Here is a 23314-nt window from a genome sequence, read left to right on the forward strand (position 1 = left end):
GAGAGAGAGAGAGTGAGTACAACGAAAACCAGTTTCATTTCTTGCAGATAGTCCAGCTGCGTACTCCTGCTCAAGACGAATTGGTGGTTTTGAGCCCTCGCTGGCTGGGTCAGTTAATAGGCCAGTTACTTTCACCAGACTTCCTCGTGAAAGCTCGTACAACAGGGTGCTATTCCTCTCATGACTTCCAAGCAGCTGTTCCACAGGTAAGATGTAACTTTTGTACTTAGGTTTGTGATGTTCTCCTGCTTTATTTCGTCATTGATTGTCCTTAATGTCGATGTACTGTGTTGCTATACTTACTGAAAAATGGGAAAGGGGGGGGGGGATGGAAATTCAATACTGAATACTTTAAAGGATGTAGCCAACAGGTGCACATTTGCATTTCACAGTCCTTTACTTTCACTGTTCGCACCCCCTCCCCGCCACCCCCCAGTAATTCACAGTTATATGACCAGCGCGCTATTGTTCAACTTTCGATAAGCCTCATTAATAAGTTGCAGGCAAACATCCACATACTGCTACAATAGTTTACTGTTGAACATCTATGAGCAGTAAAAGCCTAACCACAGATTTCACAGTCTTTCAAATAAATTGAACAGACACTGTCATTGTTTTAACATGACTTAATTGTGTTACACTTATTTCACAGTTAAGTTGATGCATTGCTGCTGCTCTGACCAACACAGGTTTCTTGTCTGAAACTCGACCGTGGACTGACTGTCTCAGGACCAAACATTGTGCCCGTATATATAACAACAATAATAGGCACTGAAATTACACATTGTCCAATGTTTAATTTACAGAAATTACAATTAAAACTTAACTCCTTCAATTAACTGCATAAATTGAAAAATTGGTTCTTTTTAACAGTTTCTTCTACTACAAGGGTTAAGCCATTATTTGTTTAAATTATGAAATTAACAAATATAGTTATGCGAACAATACTTTTGACGAAACTGGAAATTACTTCGGAATTTTGAGCTGGCTTGGCTAACGTATTTTCGATTAGAGCCAAATAGATCCTTTAAGAATACTATTAGTTGTTCCTCCAAATGTTTACAATTAGTACCATATTTATATTTGTTTATAAGTCAACAACAGAATTTAAGTTATGAAACAATTACTGATTTCACACTATAACAAAAGACACTAACTAGGAATAGTCAAAATAAATTAGAAAATCAATTACGTACATAAAACTAAGCACAAAATTAGATCTGGTGTTATATTCTTTAAAACTGGGGGCCAACCTTTTTCTTTTATGAAAATGCAGATTATACACATGTATGTTAATGGTAATTAGGCAGACATGAAAAAAATGAATTTTAAGGAGGCAGAGGGCAAAACTAGAGGAGAAGAAAAAATTACCCACCTTGCTTCATCACAAGTTGTTGATTTTGGCTAATAAGAGGTAGGCTCCATTGAGATCAGCACTTTATATGCTCAAATAAACACAGTGATTGTAATTGTTTTTGTAAAAGGGTGCATTAAGGAAGTAACATTATCTAATAAGATCAGCTTCTGCTCACATGTTTAAATTGTGGAAGGCTGTGACACAGCACAAGTTCGATAATATGCTGGTTGTTTCAGATTAAATGTTAGGCAATTGTCATGTGTAATTACATGATGTACCACCCCTATATTTACAATTCTGTAAAATTTACAAATATGTTAATTATTCATTATTATTAGTGCAACTTCATTGTTCACACATCATATACATTTTCACTTCAGTGATAAATGGAGATGTGTTGCTGTTGTTGTTGTGATCTTCAGTCCTGAGACTGGTTTGATGCAGCTGTACATGCTACTCTATCCTGTGCAAGCTTATTCATGTCCTAGTACCTACTGCAACCTACATCCTTTTGTATCTGTTTAGTGTACTCATCTCTTGGCATCCCTCTACGATTTTTACCCTCCAAGCTGCCCTCCAATACTAAATTGGTGATCCCATGAGGCCTCAGAACATGTCCTACCAACCGATCCCTTCTTCTAGTCAAGTTGTGCCACAAACTTCTCTTCTCCCCAATCCTATTCAATACCTCCTCATTAGTTATATGATCTACCCATCTAATCTTCAGCATTCTTCTGTAGCAGCACATTTTGAAAGCTTCTATTCTCTTCTTATCCAAACTAGTTATCGTCCATGTTTCACTTCCATACATAGCTACACTCCATACAAATACTTTCAGAAACGACTTCCTGACACTTAAATCTATACTTGGTGTTAACAAATTTCTCTTCTTCAGAAACGCTTTCCTTGCCATTGCCAGCCTACATTTTGTATCCTCTCTACTTCAACCATCATCAGTTATTTTGCTCCCCAAATAGCAAAACTCCATTACTACTTTAAGCATCTCATTTCCTAATCTAATTCCCTCAGCATCACCCAACTTAATTCGACTACATTCCATTATCCTCGTTTTGCTTTTGTTGATGTTCATCTTATATCCTCCTTTCAAGACACTATCCATTCCGTTCAACAGCTCTTCCAAGTCCTTTGTCGTCTCTGACAGAATTACAATGTCATCGATGAACCTCAAAGTTTTTATTTCTTCCACATGAAATTTTGTTTCCTTCACTGCCTGCTCAATATACAGATTGAATAACATCGGGGAGAGACTACAACCCTGTCTCACTCCCTTCCCAACCCCTGCTTCCCTTTCATGTCCCTCAACTCTTATAACTGCCAGCTTGTTTCTGTACAAATTGTAAATAGCCTTTCGCTCCCTGTATTTTACCCCTGCCACCTTCAGAATTTTGAAAGAGAGTATTCCGGTCAACATTGTCAAAAGCTTTATCTAAGTCTACAAATGCTAGGAACGTAGGTTTGCCTTTCCTTAATCTATCTTCTAAGATAAGTTGTAGGTTCAGTATTGCCTCACGTGTTCCAATATTTATACGGAATCCAAACTGATCTTCCCCGAGGTCGGCTTCTACCAGTTTTTCCATTGTCTGTAAATAATTCGCGTTAGTATTTTGCAGCTGTGACTTATTAAACTGATAGTTAGGTAATTTTCACATCTGTGAGCACCTGCTTTCTTTGGGATTGGAATTATTATATTCTTCTTGAAGTCTGAGGGTATTTCACTTGTCTCATACATCTTGCTGACCAGATGGTAGAGTTTTGTCAGGACTGGCTCTCCCAAGGCCGTCAGTAGTTCTAATGGAATGTTGTCTACTCCCAGGCCCTTGTTTCGACTCAGGTCTTTCAGTGCTCTGTCAAACTCTTCACGCAGTATCGTATCTCCCATTTCATCTTCATCTACATCCTCTTCCATTTCCATAATATTGTCCTCAAGTGCATCGCCCTTGTATAGACCCTCTATATACTCCTTTCACCTTCCTGCTTTCCCTCCTTTGCTTAGAACTGGGTTTCCATCTGAGCTCTTGATGTTCATACAAGTGGTTCTCTTTTCTCCAAAGGTCTCTTTAATTTTCCTGTAGGCAGTATCCCTCTTACCCCTAGTGAGATAAGCCTCTACATCCTTACATTTGTCCTCTAGCCATCCCTGCGTAGCCATTTTGCACTTCCTGTCGATCTCATTTTTGAGACGTTTATATCCCCTTTTGCCTGCTTCACTTACTGCATTTTTATATTTTCTCCTTTCATCAATTAAATTCAGTATTTCTTCTGTTACCCAAGGATTTCTACTAATCCTCGTCTTTTTACCTACATGATCCTCTGCTGCCTTCACTACTTCATCTCTCAAAGCTACCCATTCTTCTTCTACTGTATTTCTTTCCCCCATTCCTGTCAATTGTTCTCCTCAAATTCCCACCTTTTTGCAGTTTCTTCAGTTTTAATGTACGGTTCATAACCAATAGATTGTGGTCAGAGTCCACATTTGCCCCTGGAAATGTCCTACAATTTAAAATCTTGTCCCTAAATCTCTGTCTTACCATTATATAATCTATCTGATACCTTTTAGTATCTTCAGGATTCTTCCATGTATACAACCTTCTTTCATGATTCTTGAACCAAGTGTTAGCTATGATTAAATTATGCTCTGTGCAAAATTCTACCAGGCGGCTTCCTCTTTCATTTCTTAGCCCCAATCCATATTCACCTACTACATTTCCTTCTCTCCCTTTTCCTTCTACCGAATTCCAGTCACCCATGACTGTTAAATTTTCCTCTCCCTTCACTATCTGAATAATTTCTTTTATTTCCTCATACATTTCTTCAATTTCTTCATCATCTGCAGAGCTAGTTGGCATACAAACTTGTACTACTGTAGTAGGTGTGCGCTTCGTGTCTATGTTGGCCACAATAAGGCGTTCACTATGCTGTTTGTAGTAACTTATCCGCACTCCTATTATTTTATTCATTATTAAACCGAGTCCTGCATTACCTCTATTTGATTTTGTATTTATAACCCTGTATTCGCCTGACCAAAAGTCTTGTCCTCCTGCCACCAAACTTCACTAATTCCTACCATATCTAACTTTAACCTATCCATTTCCCTTTTTAAATTTTCTAACCTACCTGCTCGATTAAGGGATCTGACATTCCACGCTCCGATCCATAGAACGCCAATTTTCTTTCTCCTGATAATGACATCCTCCTGAGTAGTTCCTGTCCGGAGATCCTAATGGGGGACTATTTTACCTCCAGAATATTTTACCCAAGAGGACGCTATCATCATTTAACCATACAGTAAAGCTGCATGCCCTCGGGAAAAATTACAGCTGTAGTTTCCCCTTGCTTTCAGCCGTTCGCAGTACCAGGACAGCAAGGCTGTTTTGGTTAGTGTTACAAGGCCAGATCAGTCAATCATCCATACTGTTGCCCCTGCAACTACTGAAAAGGCTGCTGCCCCTCTTCAGGAACCACACGTTTGTCTGGCGTCTCAGCAGATACCCCTCTGTTGTGGTTGCACCTACGGTATGGCTATCTGTATCGCTGAGGCACACAAGCCTCCCCACCAACAGCAAGGTCCATGGTTCTTTGGGGGAGGGGGTGAATGGAGATGTATGTTTTATATTTTTAAACCTACAATGTGAGGACTTTATTATGTGATGCCTGTCAGAAATTATCAGGTAACCATTATTTTCTTCGATTGCTTCCATAGTGGGTTTTGTGCTATTGGTTACCCCACAAGAACTACCATGTAGTCATACAACAGTTCTGCTCTACATAAACTTTCAATTATTTTTTTGTGCATTCTTTCCATATTTTCTGTGGAAATGATTTTAAGGTAATATACAGATGTTGCACATGTGGATCCCAGTGTCAGGAAGATTACTAAGAAAGTGAGAATTTCTACATGTGAGGAAAGAATGTTTGCAAGTAGTACTTTCTTTGTATAATTAAAACTGTCCATTCAAAATGTTCCTGTTGCTTCATCCTTGGAGGTCCCATGGCATTGTGCGAAATCCCACTTGAGACATCCACACAATCTTTCAGTGAAATTCAGCATGTGAGACAAATGATGTGACAATTAACTCTGCAAATTTATTCCGAAACATTTGTCGGCAGACCTGAATGTTTATCTGCACCGCTGCACTATTCACACAGTGTAAATAAAAGTCAGCAGCTTCACTTTGACCTACGAGACATGATTAAAATTGTCACTACCCCTATATCTTTAATAAATTCCCAGCAGCAATCTTTCAGAAAGACTCTCAGATCTGACCAACAGATTGGCAAATGTACACCTCAACTGGTCAGTACACTGCATCCGTCTGATTTCAAATGACTTCCACCTATAGCCTCCTAAAAAACAAAACTGGGTGAAGTTCAAAGTAAAAGGGAGTGAAAGATACACCAGAAAACCAAACTTCGAGTTTCCATGGCAACAAATGACATTTATTACTTTCAATTGGACCTCATAAAATCTACCTGGTTGATTAAATACCATCTTCAGGTAGCTAATGACTCCACACCCCCATAGGTAGTACCTTCTCAACCTCCATATTCATTTAACTTTGACAGATGCCTAAAAAAACAGGAAGACTAAGCAGAATTTAATGCCTGTGCAGAAGCACACACTTGCAAACTCTTTCAGAGCTTTTCATACTGGCAGAACAACTTTCTTGTTTACTGAGGATCACTTCTCCAAAGTTAATCCATCACCTTGTCTTCAGAGGGCCCACAGCTTGCCTCCCACACTTGTGAGGGCTGCTCACCAACTATAATTTCATGAGCTCCATGAAATTGTTTCAACATTAACTCCTTTCTGCTCTGTTCTGCTTCTGAGCACAACCCATTTCATTTCTGGCAGCAGCAGCAGATTTAACACATGTTGTAGGTGTAGATTTTTGTTGCTACAGTAGCATTAGCTGTCAGCTGGCATTTCAGGACTGCAAACTGTAAATTGGTAATATCTATTTATAACTCTCATATAAAAGGGAGCACTTCTCCTGTTTGTCATTGCAAAATGTTCTTCTTTTATGCTAAGCTATTCTGAGCTACTTAAAATGCGTATAAAATTTAGAAGGTACTATTTTGTGAAACATTGCATAGACATTTGTGAGATTTAGAAAAGGGGCCTCTTGTCAGACCATTTGCTGATAATGTCAAGACATTCTTTTTCAGAAGACTGACATTGATTGCTTTTAATAATATCATTGAGTCCTGTTGGATTAAAAAAAATATTTAAATTGATACAAGCATGCACAGAATGAAGTAAACTACCACAAAAAAATAAAAAAATAAAAAGAAATATAAAGAAAGTAGATATTTTACATCTCCGACAAGATATCCCTTTTCACTTTCTGTCTCACATACACCAGTTGTGTTACAGAGAAATAACAGGGTGTGGGGCATACCAAATTTCCCATGAAATACAATGTGTGCGTTATCATTTTAAATGTTCCATGAATAGTGTTGTGCATATCATCTGGAATGATGAAAATCCCTATTTTCTAGCCTCCGATCATTTGTTTTTAAATTTCTTTGACAAGGGGAAAGATTTGAAATCAGTCACTATGGTCCAGAAAGATGTCTTATTAATATTGAACACAAATTTTCATGTAAACCTTAAAAGCGTTTAGCTATCAATAATGCACAGTTTAAGAAGCAACTAAGGAATTTATTCATAGCTAACTCCTTGTACTGCATTGATGTATACATTATTATCCATGTAATTTGAGTTATTGGTGACTACTGCACATAGGCAGTACAATAATGCAATTTCTGCAAATTAGCATTGAAAACTGTATCCACAATTTCCTGTTATCACACAGTTTTTAGTAGTAAGCTGTTATATCTAGGCTATCTTTTGGGTCAACTTACGTTTATATCTTCAGCTACAAGTGTGCCTTCTGAACAGAATTAATTCCGTTCCTAGCTACCTGCGTCAGATGTACTGCCAGTACTGGAGGCCCTAGGGCTTTGCGCTCGGTGTTACGAAGATGAAGACATTGCTGGTGAATTTGAAGATTGTGATTGTAGTGGAAGTGAATGTGAAGATCCTACTGTGAAGTCCAGCTGTGCCACTTACATAGAACCAGAACCAGAATTTGAATTTCCATGTTTCAATTTTGTTGAGACTTTAGATGGTTTGTGGGATGCTCGCTACCATGCCACTTGCTATGGAGGCTTACGCCTTCGTGCACCTGCTCCTTCATCATGTCTGCTACGCTGTCTGTTTCCCCGTTTCCAGGTTAGTTACATCCTAATTAGTTTCAATAATTTTAATGTTATATTGAAGTAACTTTGTGTTGCATTGTCAGTAACTTTCTCATTATTGTATAATGACTGTAAAGTTAACCAGATATAAAATATTTCTTATAGTGGTTGTCAACCTACATTTGAATGGCTGGTTGCCTAAGCTCCCCCCCCAATGACCCATGAGCATCTCTGTTCAGTCTACAATCATACACTTCCCCCTTCCTCCTTTCCTGTTGCAGTTGTCAGCCTTATTCCATTCTTTATATCTCAAAAATGTAACATATTTCTTTATACAGAGCTTTATTCAGTTTATTTTCTTTGATGTTTGACCACTTTTGGTCATGTATCTTACTTTCAGTAACAATTTTATGAAAAGAAAGTTGCTACTAACCATATAGTGGAGATGCTGACTCATAGGTAGGCACAACAAAAAGTCTGTTACAAATAAGCTTTCAGCCATTGAAGCCAGTGTCAAAAATAGACGACATGCACATGCACACAATCACACAAGCACCGACGAGCACACACACGCATGGACGCTCACGCAAACGCAACTCACACACACGATTGCAGTCTCTGGCAGCTGAAGCCACACTGCGAGCAGTTAATTCCAGTGACAGAAATTTCCTGGCCACGCATTTCACTTTTTCCCTTAATTGCAGGGTTGTGACTTACCAGAAATGAGAAAAATTTTTGCAGAAAAAAATTTTCTTTGGCTCTTGCCAAATTTGAAATCAAAGACTACTGCAAGCCCATCGAAGGTCATTGCTTGTTTTGCTTTGGTCTATAACAGGAGCAGCCAAGATTTCAGCTCACAGGCCATGCCTGGGCACGATTACCATAGCGCTCAGCTTTTGCTATGCATTTCCTCACTCTGCACTGTATGAGAGTGAGAAGGGAGATGAGGGTAATCTGTGAACATGCCACATTTGAATGGCATTGCAGTCACACTGCACCTTACTTTGTTTTATATTCCACATTTATCATCAACATAGATCAGAAACAAAACAAATTTTCAATGAAAATAATCAATTATTGCTAATATGATGTAAATGAATAGATAAAAAATCTACTCACCATGCCGTGGCAGGGGACACACACACACACACACACGCGCGCACACACACACACACACACACACACACACACACACACACACGAAAGGATTTAATGTTTACAAGCTTTTGGAGCCAGTGGCTCCTCCTTCTGTTAGAAGAGTTGAAGCAAAAGGAAGAGAGGTAAAGGAAAAGGACTAGAGAGTTTTAGGGAAATGAGTACAGTTCAGAAAAGCCACCCAGAACCCCGGGCCAGTGACAACTTACCAGACGGGATGAGAAGGAGATTTTCATTATTATTTAATTATTTTTGGCATGCTGCAGACATAGTATAATTTTTATTTAGTACATATTGTTGGCATATAGACATACACAGAAAATTTCATAGATTTTCATGCTCAAGTTGCTACATAATCTTGACTTATTTACTTTCATTATCAGAAACAGGTCTTTCTCACAAATATCTCAATCAATATGGAGATATGGAAGCTATTCCTGAGGTAAGCAGTATAGACATCCTGGACAGTTTTAACACAAAAAGGATTTGTTATTAAAATGAATAATTACGTTGCAGGTCAGTCAATTACATCCACACATGCACAGAGGTGCTTCCAACTGAAATGGCAAATCGTATTGAAAACATGTGTAAGACTGACAGTGTTGTTAAAACGTTGAGGAGACTGTGCTTTGTAATTCTTTCAAGGCCACAATGAATTCTTCAAACCTCACATTTTCTTTAAAGGCAGTGATCTTAGGAAAGTGGATTGTGTTTATCAGAAGGCGCTCTCTCTCATAACACTATTTTCTTTTCAAACGTAGTGTCTTACTATGCACACTGTGCATTGAAGTCCACTTAAAATGCGAGGTTGGCAGTCCATTCTGGATGTTTTAATTTTCATTCCTTCTCTCCTTTTTCCTTCATACATTCAACAATAGTAAGTTTTAAATTGAAAAATCATTGTGGAATGCACTTTTACTTAACCAACATACTTCACAGTAATATATAAACTCTCCATACTCTTTGTTTAATTCCAATGAAGACCGTCGCAACTGACGATGGAATAATGTGTGTGACTTCATAAGTTTTGCTGTTCATACCACCATTTTCCTCACTTACTGCAAGCTGCAAATTTAGCATAAAGTGCTTCTTGACATAATGAACCATAATCCCATCTGTCGATTGTTGTCATTTTTTGCTCCTTCATTGTCTAAATCTTTAAATTCTTTCTGTGTGGTCTTTTAATATCGTTTCATAACAAATTTGCAATACCCACCACCTATGTGATTGCGTAATAGATATTGATAATTCTAATCCTTTCTTCTGTTATTCCCATTCATTTTTAAATGTTCATGGCAACAGAGTGCTAAACTGCCTCCTTTTGTGCAAACATCCACTGAACCTGTGAACATCCTTCATGCTACAAACAAATAGTGAAGGGTAAATGGCACTGACTCCACAATTCTGCTGAAGTAAAGAGAGTTGTGCCAATCGAAAAATGCCACACCATAGTACTAAATGAAATGTGACTTCTGGGAAATTATGAGCAAAGCTGCACACCAGACACACGTGGAGTTTGGCATGCTGTGGTCAGCTGTTGTGTAGAAGTATTGTGTACAAAAGTAAATCATGTAGACTTAACTGTTTGTTAGCACTGAATGCCATTTACAATTTATAAAACATTACTTACATTGTCGTTAGTAGTGGAAGTGGACCAAACACTTACATGCTGCAAACAAAATTTTTGATCTCTTGCCCAGTGATATGAATTTTGTAATGAGAGTAAAGTGAAACTGAAAATAAATTAAAAAGGTTTCTTCAAAACAACTCCTTGTATTCCATAGAAGAATTTTTATTGTTGTAATGTGTAAAAGGTGGTGGGCAGGAATTGCTGACTCGCATCTGTATGTCTAAAAAAAATGTAATAGATCAGCGTGTATGCATATGTACAAAATAATACGGTTTATTGTGCAAATAATCCATGGAACATGAGACAAACAAACTAACTAAATTCCCATAGTCAACAAATTTAGAATAGAGCTAAATTGCTCAACTCTACCTATATCTTCCTAAAATTGTCCAGCCCTTACAAGTCAGTGAAAGTGGAAATAGTGTATATATAGTATTTTTCTGTTAATAACTGTTAAAAGTATATTGAAAACTATTGATAGGAAGTCACAGGATTTGCGTGTTTGTGGATCACATCTGATGTATTGTTTAGTGGTTTCTATTCAAATTATCTTCATTGTGTCTTACATCTACACTACCAACACCTGAATTCCTCTCTTTGCCTGTCCCTTCTTCCACCGTTCCCCTTCCCCCCCCCCCCCCTCCCTCCCCCTCTCCAGTATTCTTTAAAGCAGAAATATTGACAGGTACATTTATTTTATTCTTTGTGCCATTGATCCACAGTGTCGTGTCATTCAAAGACAAATATGTAAAGTTTCTCTGGATTACGTGAACCAAGAATTAAATGGATTGAATAATATTAATGGTGATGATAATGATTTTGTACAAGTTTTTATTTCTAATAAGGGGTATGAAATGGAAAGTATAATGACCAAGGCATGTTGCTAGGAATGATCATGGTATTTGTCTGAATTAATTTGAGAGATCCAGGAATGATAAAGGTATTTTTCTGAAATAATAGGGAAAGCCATAGGAAATCCAAATCAGGATGATTCAGTTAGTAGCAGTCCTAATTGTACTATTGTGGCTGAATTTCTTAAGTTCCATTCACTTTAGTAAGGCTACAAAAATCACATTTAAGTCAATATTACATATTCTTGTGGGGAAAGAGAAGTAATTCATGGGGAGAAAAGCTTCAGCTTGCCTTTGAAGATGTGCACATCAAAACTGATTGCATTCAATCTAAAACCTATTGAAGATGTACACTTAAGCACAACCACATGGGTTTTAAAATTGAATAGAACTTGTTTGCCACATATTCATGTGCTCATTAAATTGATGCACTGTTCCTTTTGAACAACAGAATTTTGTCAATGGCAGATACTGTATGGTGGTAGATTTTACTATGCTTTCAATTTAAGGATCATCTACAGTGATTCATGATATAACACTGCATCTGGTTCATATGGCACATTTTTGTACTACAAATGTTCTGTGCACTTCAACTGCATTCACCAGAACTGTTATTCACATGTAAAAACACCGTTAACTTACCTAATTCTGTTGTATAAAAAAAGGCCATGTTTTTTCATTGTATTTATAGGTTCAACTGAGGCGCTGCACACAGCAGTTAAGTGATCCAGACACAGACCTCTACCAGTGGATGAATGGCTCAAAACTATGCACAGGGGCAGTAGAGTCTCAAGCAGTCCTAATTGATGAGATGGAAATTGATGATGACAGTGATGAAGATGATGATAGTGACAGCAAGAGTGGCTTAGGTCAAGATGAATGGCTTGAACTGAAGGTGCGGGGACCTCCAGGGTCAGCTCTGGCTTGTTTCTGTTTGCTAGAAGAGCTGCTGGCAGTTATTGATCAGGTAACTGTCAAGTGTTGAAGTATATCAAATTTTGAACACACAGATGTACATGTAACACAGACTAGCATTATTAAGTTAGAGGGAGAGGATGGGATACTAGTGAGACAGCAAAACGGGGGAGCAGGAGGACATATTTGGTAATTGAAGAATGTGAGGAAGGAAAGAGATAGAAAGATGTTGTTCAACAGCAGTGATGAAATGTATGTTGAAAGGGATATTTGTTACAAGACTATAGAGTGGTACATGTACATACAGCAGTTTGGAGGAAAATGACAGGAAAAGGAGATGGCGAGGGACATAAGATAGTTTCAGAGATGGAACAATCAGAGGTTTAGAAAATGCAGGGACAAATATAAGGTGTTCTGGAGGAATATTTAGGTCCTGTGGCGTTTTTGCCATCCTAGTCTGCACCTCCATTAGTCACCGTATTTGAAGGGGGCACTTCTCTAGCACTCTTCTCACTCTTAAAACTCCACCAACTCCCTATCCACTTGCCCACTCACTCTCCGCATGCCCACTCCCTGTCTGTTCGCCCGCCCCCCCCCCCCCCCCTGCCCGCTGCCCGCCCCTCCCGTCCGCTCGCCACGCCCCCCCCCCCCCCCCCGCCCCCGTCCGCTCGCCGCCGCCCCCTGTCTTGTCTGTCCACTTGCTCACTCCCTGTCTGGTTTGGATAATTAAATTACATCAATTTTTAAGCCGCACTGCTATGTTAATAGAATATTTTCAATGGAGCAGAACTTAGAGACTGACTGATGGTTAGTCGATTCACAGCTCAAGTGCAGTCTCTCTCTGTTGCTTTGAATGACACAACTTGTACTTTACCTTACATACCTCAAATAGTGAATTTTGGTCTATAGTCAGTACTAAGATGGTGCAGAGAAGCTTATAGTATGTGAAAGCCCATTGTTCAACAGTGTTAATATTTGTTGAAATGAACCATTGTGAATTTTATTTACTGCCTTCCAGTTCCTTATTTAACTAACTGTCTTTTCCTCAGGGTCTGCTAGCATACCTGTAAGTCGCACACAGTGCACAAATGCCTCCTCCTCCTCCTCCTCCTCCTCCTCCTCCCCTCCCCACTCTCTCCAGCCAGCTATCCCTTGCATCTGTCCACCTCCTCTTCCTCCCTCTTGTCTTTCCACCTTCTCGTCTCCCCTCTATACCCACTACCCCTCTTCACCCTGTCTCTGTCCATCTCCTTCTCTGCCCCTTCTCTCTTTATGTTCATCTCCTACCCCCTTCTGTTCCTATCCCTCCCCCTCTCTCTGTCCATCTCCTCCTCTCCCCCCCCCCCAACCTCTCTCTCTCTCTCTCTCTCTCTCTCTCTCTCTCCTCATTTACTACTCCTCGTCTCTGTCTCTCCACTCCTTTTTCCCTCTCTCTCTCTCCATCCTCTTCTTCACCAGTCTTTCTCTATCCATCCACTCCTGCCCTTGCTCTCTGTCTATTTCCTCCTCTATACATCTTTACCTCACCCAGCCATGCCCATTGCCACATGTAGCTCCTGCAAAGCAGTTTGATAAAGCAGGCCAGTACTAATCCCACAACAGGCCTGCTGTACAGGGCAGGGGATTAAAAAGCTCGTTTTTCCCCTGGCATATAGGCTACTATACAAAAACGGTTGAGGGTGGCCAACACACCCGTCTTGCAGGGGCTGAAAAAACATGATTTTACCTGTATCTCTGCTCCTAGTGGAGCTAGGAGTTTATAAATTTAGGAGTTTAGTCATGAAATTTGCTTTTTATGTGTCACATTTGTGTGAAATCAATCTAGATGTTTTGGAGGATATCCTGGACATAGTTACCTGCATGCATGCATGCATACATACATACATATGACCCTACACCATTCTGTTTTGTGTATGCTGTATACACTAACATTTTCTGTGCAGCTTTGCCCATGTGTGGCTCGACATATATATTCCACATATCTCCTCTTTGTGACCACCTCTTTCTCCCCCATATCTCTGTCCACCTCATCCTTCCACCTCTATCTGTCCAACAAATCCTTCCCACTAGTCCCCTCTCCTTCTGCCACCTCTCCCTATGCCCATCTTCTCCAGCTCCTATCCTCTCTCTCTTGCCCCCCCCCCCCCCCCTCTCAGTTCATCTCCTCCTCCATCCATCCCTACCTTCCGCAGCCATGCCCATCCACATTTGTAGCTCAGGTCAATAAAACAGGTCATTACTACTACCACAAATGCTTGTCATCTATGGCAGCTACGTGTCATCAGTTTGAAAACCTTTTTTGCCCCTGACATGCACGCTACCATCCGAAGCTTGATGATAAAGCAGGCTGATACTGCTCCAAGACAACATGCCTATTGTGCAGGACAGCCTACATGTCAGTGACTGAAAAACTGTTTCTCACCCCTGATGCTTAGGCTGCCCTGTGAAGGAGGCTGATACGTCAAGCTGATACTACTACCACACAACACATTTGTCATGGAAGGCAACCTACACATCAGAGCTTCTGATGTGTAGGTTGCACTACCAAGCAGGAAAATAACACAGGCCAATACTACCCCAGCACAATAAACTTGTCTTGAAGGTCAGCCTACATGTCAGGGGCTGGAAAAAATTTTATTGTCATTGACACATAGGCTGCTGTGCAAAGGAGTTCATGAAGGCATGCTGATATTATTCACATACTACATGCTTGTTGTGTACGGCAGCCTGTATGGCAGGGGCAGAAAAATGGGTTTCTGCCCATATCTCCACTCCAATTGGAGCTGGGAGGCTATAAAACCCATACTGCTGATACTCATAAGGTTTGCTCTTTGTGTGCCAAATTCAAGGGGTTTGGGAGAAGGTCACGGACGAACATACATATATACATACATGTTGCTTTGTATATAAATAGACTAGCCCCTTCCCACAGCTTCACTCGTGTAGGCATTTGACAGATATATTGCACACAACTCATCCTTCCCCCTCTCTTGGTCCATCTCCACCTCCCCCTCTCTCTCCCTCTCTCTGACCAAATTCTTCTCCCCCCGGTCTGCACATCGTCTCCTCACCCTCTTTCTGCCCATCTCCTTCTTTCTCTCTACCTCCCTTATCCTCCCGCTCTCTGTGGCCATTTCCTCCTTTCCCTCTCTCTGTCCATTTCTGCCCACGTGCTCTTCCCTCCCCACCTCTTCTTCTCTCCCCTCTTTGCCCATCTACTCCTCTTCCATCATATTTGTGTTCACCTCCTTCTCCCACTCTCTGTCCTTCTCCCACTCTCTGTTTTCATATATCTCATCCCTTCTCCATCTGTTCCACCCCAGTATATCTGTCCATTACCTCCTTCACTCCTCTCTCTGCCCATCCTCTCTCTGTCCATCCTGTCTTTCCGTATGTCCACCCCATCCTCAACCCTCTCTGTGTCTATTTCTCCCACCCATTCTCTATGTCTTCTTCACACCATCCTGACATACAACTCCTCCTCCACACTCTCTCTGTCCGGGGTAATTCTTCTCAAACAACATTTTGGTAGTGCAGTACAGCTTATACTCTGGGAGCTGGAAAACCATTTCTTGCACATGACTTGTAGGTTGCCCTGCAGAGGAGCTTGATAATGCTGGGCACTACAATTCCCACACAACACACCTGTCATGCAGGGCAGCCTAAATGGCAGGGCCTGAAAAAGCACATTCTTGCCCATACCTCCCCTACTATTGGAGCTAGGAGGTTATAAAACCCACAGTGCTGATACTGGTGAAGTTTGCTGGTTGTGTGCCAGATCTGGTTTACATCGATCCAGTAGTTTGGGTGGAGATCCCCAATATACATATACATGAGCGCGTGGCCCCCCCCCCCCCCCCCCCCCCCCCACTCTCTCTCTCTCTCTCTCTCTCTCTCTCTCTCTCTCTCTCTCTCTCTCTCTCTCTGTAGCATTTTACCCACTGCTTCACTCATGTGCATGTTCAGCACGCGTATTCCACACATCTCCTCCTACTTCCTCTCTGTGTCCATCTATTCCTATCCCTGTCTCTGTCCACCTCTTCTTCCCCATCTCTCTGTCTGCCTCATCCTCCCACTGTCTGTCTGTCTGTCTGTCTGTCCATACATCTCCTCCTCCCCACCTCTCTGTCCATCTCCTCCTACACCCCTTCCTTTTCCACATGCATAGTCTACATCGGCTCACAACAGCTGGACAGCAGTTTGCCAAGTCTATGCAACCCCTTCTCCACTAGACGTAAAATAACAGTGCCAAATAAAATTTTTACCAGAGGTGTAAACTTGCACCTTTCTGCCATACTGTAAGGCTTTAATGAAGCTATCAGGCATTTGACAATTTTCACGTCTGCTAGTATAAAACTTCATTGGTGTTGAAGATTCTTGCTCATTTTCCTGCAGATATTTTAGAGTACAAACCTTTGTAAGCATAAAATATGTGTGTTAACAAATGTGCCTGGAGCTTTGCATGATATTATGCCATATTATTAATTATTTTGTGCTAGGTTGTGAGTGAAGTTAGCCCTGGAATGGCACTGGAGAAGCATGCATTAAGCCCTGCCCAACTCCGTTGTCATACCAGTGACCCCTATTGCTGGGCCCCAGAACAGCTCATGAAGGCTATACTGAAATCTGGTCTCAGTGCTTCATTGCGCAATCCACGAACTGGGGGAAGTGAATCATTGCTTGACATTATTGGTTTTGGAGAACCAGAAGTAAGTACACATTATGTAAGTCCAAAAGTTGATTCTTGTGCTGCCATAAATTAATAAATTTTATTTCCATCATGCATGAAGTCTGTGGCAGCAATGGAAATGAACTTTGTTCAGTATAGATTTTGTGTCATCTGTTCATGACACTTACGTGCTCGCTGCTTTGTGGATACATTTTCTCATACAAAATATAAAAATAATCGGCTCTGTATCTGAGTGCGTGTTCACAAGAAAAGCTTAGCTGTAGTCATATAAAGTGGTGGTCGGGAACAAAGAGGAAGCATTTGCTGTTTAATGGAGGCTGTGACGAGATAGAATGAAGCAAAAGAGGGATATGTTCTTGATATAGTAAAATGGAAGATGTGAAACACATGTACCAGGGCTAAGAGGTTGGTCAAGATGGTACATAGAAGAGAGAGAAAATGTGCTGATAAATGAAAAGAGGTACAGATAAAGAAACGAGAGCCATAAAGAAATGGGAAATAGATAAGCATGCAAAGGAAGATCAGTAAGGTGCGGACGAGGACTGTTTAATTGTTGATGATTTAAGATTAAGGAATAATGGAGAGAAGTATATGATTGAGACAGAGATCTTTCATACATAAGACACTTGTCTGACATCACTAGAAACTGACAGCACTTTTACAGATAAATCAAAAAATAAACAACAGATCAATTTTTGCTTTCCCATCAGTAGGTGACAAGTGTCATTATTTGTCTTATATAAGTCAAAACTAGTGGCTAAAAATGTTTCTCGAGGCATTGTACTGTCTTATTTTATCCATGGTGGATTTGGTAAACTCTTGGCCATTAATGATTGTTGGGGAACACCACCAATTTAACTGTCTTTTCTGGTCTGCTTTTGCACTTGTCCCAGAAACATACATTTGTATTTGTGTTTAGTTCTAGAACTTTTCTGCTCTTCTTGATTCTTTCCACTATCAGCTATGTTGTATGTATGTTAAAATGACAAAGTCTATTATAGTTTGAATTCCTCATTAAACTCACTGGATAAGTCAGGACAGGACTGAGGAAATTCTTCTTCTTCTTCTTCTTCTTCTGCATCATCTTCATCCTCAGCCAGTTACCTAAATGTTATAAGAACTCAGCACTTTGCTTATTTCAGTAATATTCAGCTATTATCTGTGCTTTATGATTTTCAGGTGCAGAAATTATTCTTATAATTCTCATTGATGTTCCTCATAGTATGTATTTGGTGAAGGTACACCCTTTTTGTGTATCATAATATGGACTGTAATGTTCTGAAATTTTTATATTTTATTGATATGTTGAAGAAAAAACTCTTGCTGATCAGTTACCACCTTTCTCACATTCTTCAAGAATCCATTTTATTTACATATCATGAACTAGTATGTTGTGCTATCTGCCTTCCCAAAATTTTCACTCTTTCTGTGCTTTTTTGCAGTCCATGCATCTCAAGAAACATTTACTTAGAAACTCTTGAGTTCTCTGACATGTTCGTGACAATGTTCAGTTCAGCATTATCTTGTCCTGCACCTTACTTTGTGAAAAGCCCTTATAAAGGTAACTCTTTTGAGAATCGTTACTTCTAGTGCAAGGAAAACAAGAAATATTGTCTCTCTCATTTATTCAACAAACAGCCAGAAATTTTTCTTTGTTCAGGTACTGTCTTGAAATGGAGGATGTTTTCAAGCTGTGTCAGAAATGTCAGCACCCCTTATTGTATTTAATGTTACATTGTGGTGGTTAATCAAAGAAATTCGCCATCATAGGTATGAGGTAAATGTGATGAGATAATTCTGTTTCCAAGCCATATAGCTCTTGGTGAGACACTGATGCCATCAATATTCAAATAATGCAGTCTGTGACATCAAATAAGCTATAGCAATCAGTAAACAAAAATGATGGCAACCAGAGATATCAGTGCTCATATCGTGCGACAATGTCAGACAAGCAATATGGTCACATCGTCAATCAGATGAAGCACTACTTTTTACAGTCTAAGACAAAGAAAATGCATCACAAAGCAATTATCTAAATGGGAGTGAAATCCAGAGATGTGTACAAACAGCAAATGATTACAATTTCATTAAAAAACTGATGATTTATTCAAAAGAAAGAGCTTTGCAATAATGTGTTGGTCCACCTCTGGTCCTTAAGCAAGCAATTATTCGGCTTGACATTTATTAATAGAGATGTTGGATGTCCTGCTGAGGGATTCTGTCCAATTGGTGCATAAGATCACCAGAACCCTGAGTTGGTTGGAGGGGCCTGCCCATAATTCTCCAAAAGTTCTCAATTGGGGAGAGATCTGGCAACTTTGCTTGCCAAGGTAGAGTTTGGCCAGAACAAAGACAAGCAATAGAATCTCCTGCTGTGTGTGGATGAGCATTATCTTGCTGAAATGTAAAAGAATATTAACAACGGTCTGCTATGCTGTAAGTGTGGCACAGATAACAACCAAAGAGGCCCTGCTATGAAAAGAAATGTCAACCCAAACCATCACTCTTGGTTTTATGGCCGTATGACAGGTGACTGTCAGGTTGGCATCTCACCACTGCGCACGGTGTTTGAAGGCACGTCTATGCTGAGTGATTGGGGCTCATTTCGAAGTGGGACTCATCACGGAAGATAGTTCTGCTTCAGTAAATGAGATTCCAGGCCAAAGGCCTGCCTCGGATGGTGGTGGGATATCAACCTGACTGTCATCTGCCATAAGGCCTGACAACCAGGAGTGGTGGTCTGGGATGCCATTTCTTTTCTTAGCAGGAATCCTGTGGTGTCATCTGCACAACTGTATAGCACAGTGGTATGTTAATAATATTTTATATTCCATTTTGTTGCCCTCCATGGCAAGCCGTACTGGACTTACGATTCAGCAGGGTAATGCCCACCCACACAAGGCGATAGTTTCTACTACTTGTCATCATACTTTCCAAGCCCTAGCTTGCCCAGCAAGGTTGCCAGATCTTTCCCCAATCGAGAGCATTCTGCGCATTATGGACAGGGCCCTCCAACCAGCTCAGGATTTTGAAGATCTGACACACCAGCTGGGCAAAGTTTGACATGAGGACATCCAACAGTTCTACCTTGCATAAGGATCAGAGGTGGACCAACAAGTTACTGACATGACTGAATTTGTGAAACTGTTTCTCTTGAATAAATTTCCTGAAATTGTAATCTTTTGTTTGTATGTGATGATGCATGTTTCTCTCTCTCTTTTTTTTTTTTTTTTTTTTAATGTGTATATTTTTACAAGCAACAGTATCCGCAATGGGCCTTAGTAATTGTTTTCTCTGTAAAATATATTGTACAGCATGCATTTGTGTATCAGACATTTTGTGATGCCACAACTGCTCTGCCTAACATTAGGTAGGGGGCTGAAGTGTATATCCCATGGTATCAGAAAATCGCCTTCCTCACAGATTTTGCTACTAGAATTAGTGTTTTGAATTAGATACTGAGTACAACAGTGTGCCTGTAGTGTGTTTGGTCAAACGCATTTCATTACCATAACAACAAATCAACAAATACAGTCTGCATACATAAATAGAGAGGTAAAAATAATTCATATGAAGACCAAAATTTACAGTGCTATTGCTATTCTCCAGTTTTGTTGCTAATAGGACTCTAAACCCTAATTTTCCTTCCTTCAGATTTTGATAAGTCTCCCTGAAATCCTTTTACCAGCTTTTGCTGCAGTTACCACAAAACAGGTCTGTTCCAAATCAAGAAATGAAGTGTGCATCAAAAGTTTTGGGAAGTTTTGTGACTTTGTAGGATCCCCTCTTCTCCATGTTTATAATTTTATATATCAATATGCCAACTGCATCTGAATGACCATGAACATCTATTTTTATTTTCGGTATTTGCTACTGCCTATGAAGCAACTTATTTTATACACTGCAGAGAGTCTTGTCTCTCTCCCTCATCACTTAGTTAATTTAGTGATTGAATGTGTACTTGATAGTACCTGAAAACAGCTCTGAATGAAGCCAAGCTGCTAAACCAGCTGTGTACCATAAATCTTCTTGCTCTTCTTCATTGGCCATTTCCACCTTACTGGGTCAGTTTGTGAATCAAGAACCTTCATTGTTGTATGTGTCTCCACCACTCCTCTCCTTCTTTAAGTATATCTTCTGGCTTTGCTCCTCTGGTCTCTATAGACTTCATCACAGTCCTGCCTATCTCTTTGTAGTTTCTCTTGTCTGAAGCTTGAGCTGTCCCTTAGTCTTTTTCCTCACGTCTGATTCTAAGCTCTCTTGTTTGGACTTCGACACTTCTTAAAAACTTTATCTCTTCTGCCTATGTGCTACTCTCCTCCCTTGTTCTCTACTCCACGTACCAGATGCATATGCTAGATTGGATTCATAATTTGTTGAATACAGAACTTATTTAAAAATTCCTTTGGGACATCTCTGTTCCACAGAATACATCTTACTCTCTAGGTTTAGCTACACTGCTCTGTAAAACTTAAAAGCTGGGTAGATAAAGTAACATAACATTGGAAGTGAATAAAAGTGTGAGGGCATATTACCAGTGGTGTCCCAGTCATACACAGAAAGTTTGATGTCACATTGCATGAGTTCAGTATTACTGTAGTGACAAATAAGGCTGGCTCCACAACATGACCCAGTTCAACGAACAGGAAGAGACTGTGTGTGACAATCAGCGAGAAGTTGTGGTACCCTGTGGTGGTGTTCTTCATGACAACGTGGTACAGAGACAACATTTGGATGACTTTACGTTAGGTAGAATCATTGGGAAATTGGAAGGAGGATGAAGTGTGACAAGAGTAGCCCAGCAGTTTGACATTGCTCACAGCATTTTTTTGTGTGCGTGGAGAGCATTCCAAACTACAGGCATTGCTACCCAAAGAAGGGATGAGGTGGTCAACATTGGTCAACTACAGTAGCAGATGAGTGCTGCATTGTGCGGCAGGCAACAAGGGACCCACATCAAACTACTGGTACAATTTTACCCACATTTAACAAGATAGCTATCTCACACTCCACAGTGGCATGGCTCTTCTATCAATATGTTGTGTTCTGTTGATACTCATACATCGATGACACCATTTGCAATGGTGCCAAGAGCAGAGTGACTGGACCAATGAGGAGTGGGGCTGCAAGCTGTTCTCGGATGAGAGCAGTTTCAGTCTGAGTAGTGATTGAGGATGTGTCCTCATATGGTGAAAGATTACAACACATAATACACCCAGGATGACTGTCAAAATGAATCTTTTAGTGACCCAGTTGTTATAGTGTGGGAAGGCAAAATGTTGTGTGGATGTACTGATCTCCAAATCATTGAACAGGGTACACTGACCAGTCAGCTTTATTGTGACACTGTACTCCATTCCCAAGGTTGTCTTTTTCAGAGGTGCATTCAGCCCTAACTTCATTTTTAGGGTTCCATAACTCAACTAGTAAATACAGAACCTATATAGGATCACTTTGTTGCCCATCTGTGTGTCTGTCTGTCTGTCCGTCCATGTGTCTGAGTAACTGTTTGGATTCCTTTTTCTCCGGAATGGGTTGAAGTATTAAGTCAAAATTTATGTCACATACTATGGTCTTCAGTTCCTTGCCAGTGTGAAAAATTCAAGCTTCTAAGTCAATGCAGTCAAAAGATACGGCCATTTATGTCACTTATTTTGATACTCATTAACTCGCTCACCAAAACATATAGAGGAACTATGTATACACGTATCGAGCCTGGTAATAAAAAGCTGAGAGAAATTCTCATCAATGGAATTTGAAAGATGTTCAAATGGTTCTGAGCACTATGAGACTTAACTTTTGAGGTCATCAGTCCCCTAGAACTTAGAACTACTTAAACCTAACTAACCTAAGGACATCACCCACATTCCTGCCCGAAGCAGGATTCGAACCTGCGACCATAGTTGAAAGATGTCCTGTGACAGCCACACAGAACCACTGTTGATAAAAGAATGATGAAAGTGATCAGATAAAGAAGCCAAAAAATATATGCGAAGTTGATCTAGTGGTAAAGTGCATACCAGGAAACCAAGAGGTCGGAGAATTGAATTTTGGTCAGACCACGGACTTTTTGTTTTCTTTTCAACCTATCCTTTACCTCTCAGTGATGTGGGGAGTTGCCAGAAACATCATATATTCCGCGTTAAACTATAGGCCTCCTTTCCCCTTTTGGATAATGTGTAGGTCAGTGTGCCATGTAATAATTATACTGTAATTTGTTTGTTTGCTATTTCTGTTTGCTTGGCTTAGCTAATTCTTTCTGCGTATTTGATCAGCTGCAGCTGTTATCCACTGGCCTGTAACCCTGTGAGATTAAGTGTTTGCTTAACTTTCTCCATTCAAACAGGCCTCAGATGGCTGAACGATACTGACCAGCTGCCATATCTTCTTCATCTGATAGGCTAACTGGTTGCTGATATTAAAGGGCATACGCATTGCTCTCCCAGCCATAGTCAGTTTTCACTATGGGAGCTGCTACTTCTCAATAAAGTAGC

At 40.2% G+C, this 23314-nt stretch overlaps 1 protein-coding gene across 1 annotated transcript in view; it reads left to right on the forward strand.

Annotated features, from left to right (window-relative positions):
- Positions 1 to 23314, forward strand: part of LOC124606309 (death-associated protein kinase dapk-1-like) — a 305618-nt gene that overhangs the window by 249343 nt on the left and 32961 nt on the right. The window contains exons 19-22 of the mRNA XM_047138290.1: positions 48 to 206; positions 7299 to 7613; positions 11907 to 12182; positions 16630 to 16839. Coding sequence (XP_046994246.1) covers positions 48 to 206; positions 7299 to 7613; positions 11907 to 12182; positions 16630 to 16839 — 960 coding nt within the window. The remainder of the gene's footprint in view (positions 1 to 47; positions 207 to 7298; positions 7614 to 11906; positions 12183 to 16629; positions 16840 to 23314) is intronic.

The sequence above is a fragment of the Schistocerca americana genome, chromosome 3, assembly GCF_021461395.2.
Source record: "Schistocerca americana isolate TAMUIC-IGC-003095 chromosome 3, iqSchAmer2.1, whole genome shotgun sequence".
NCBI lineage: Eukaryota > Metazoa > Arthropoda > Insecta > Orthoptera > Acrididae > Schistocerca > Schistocerca americana.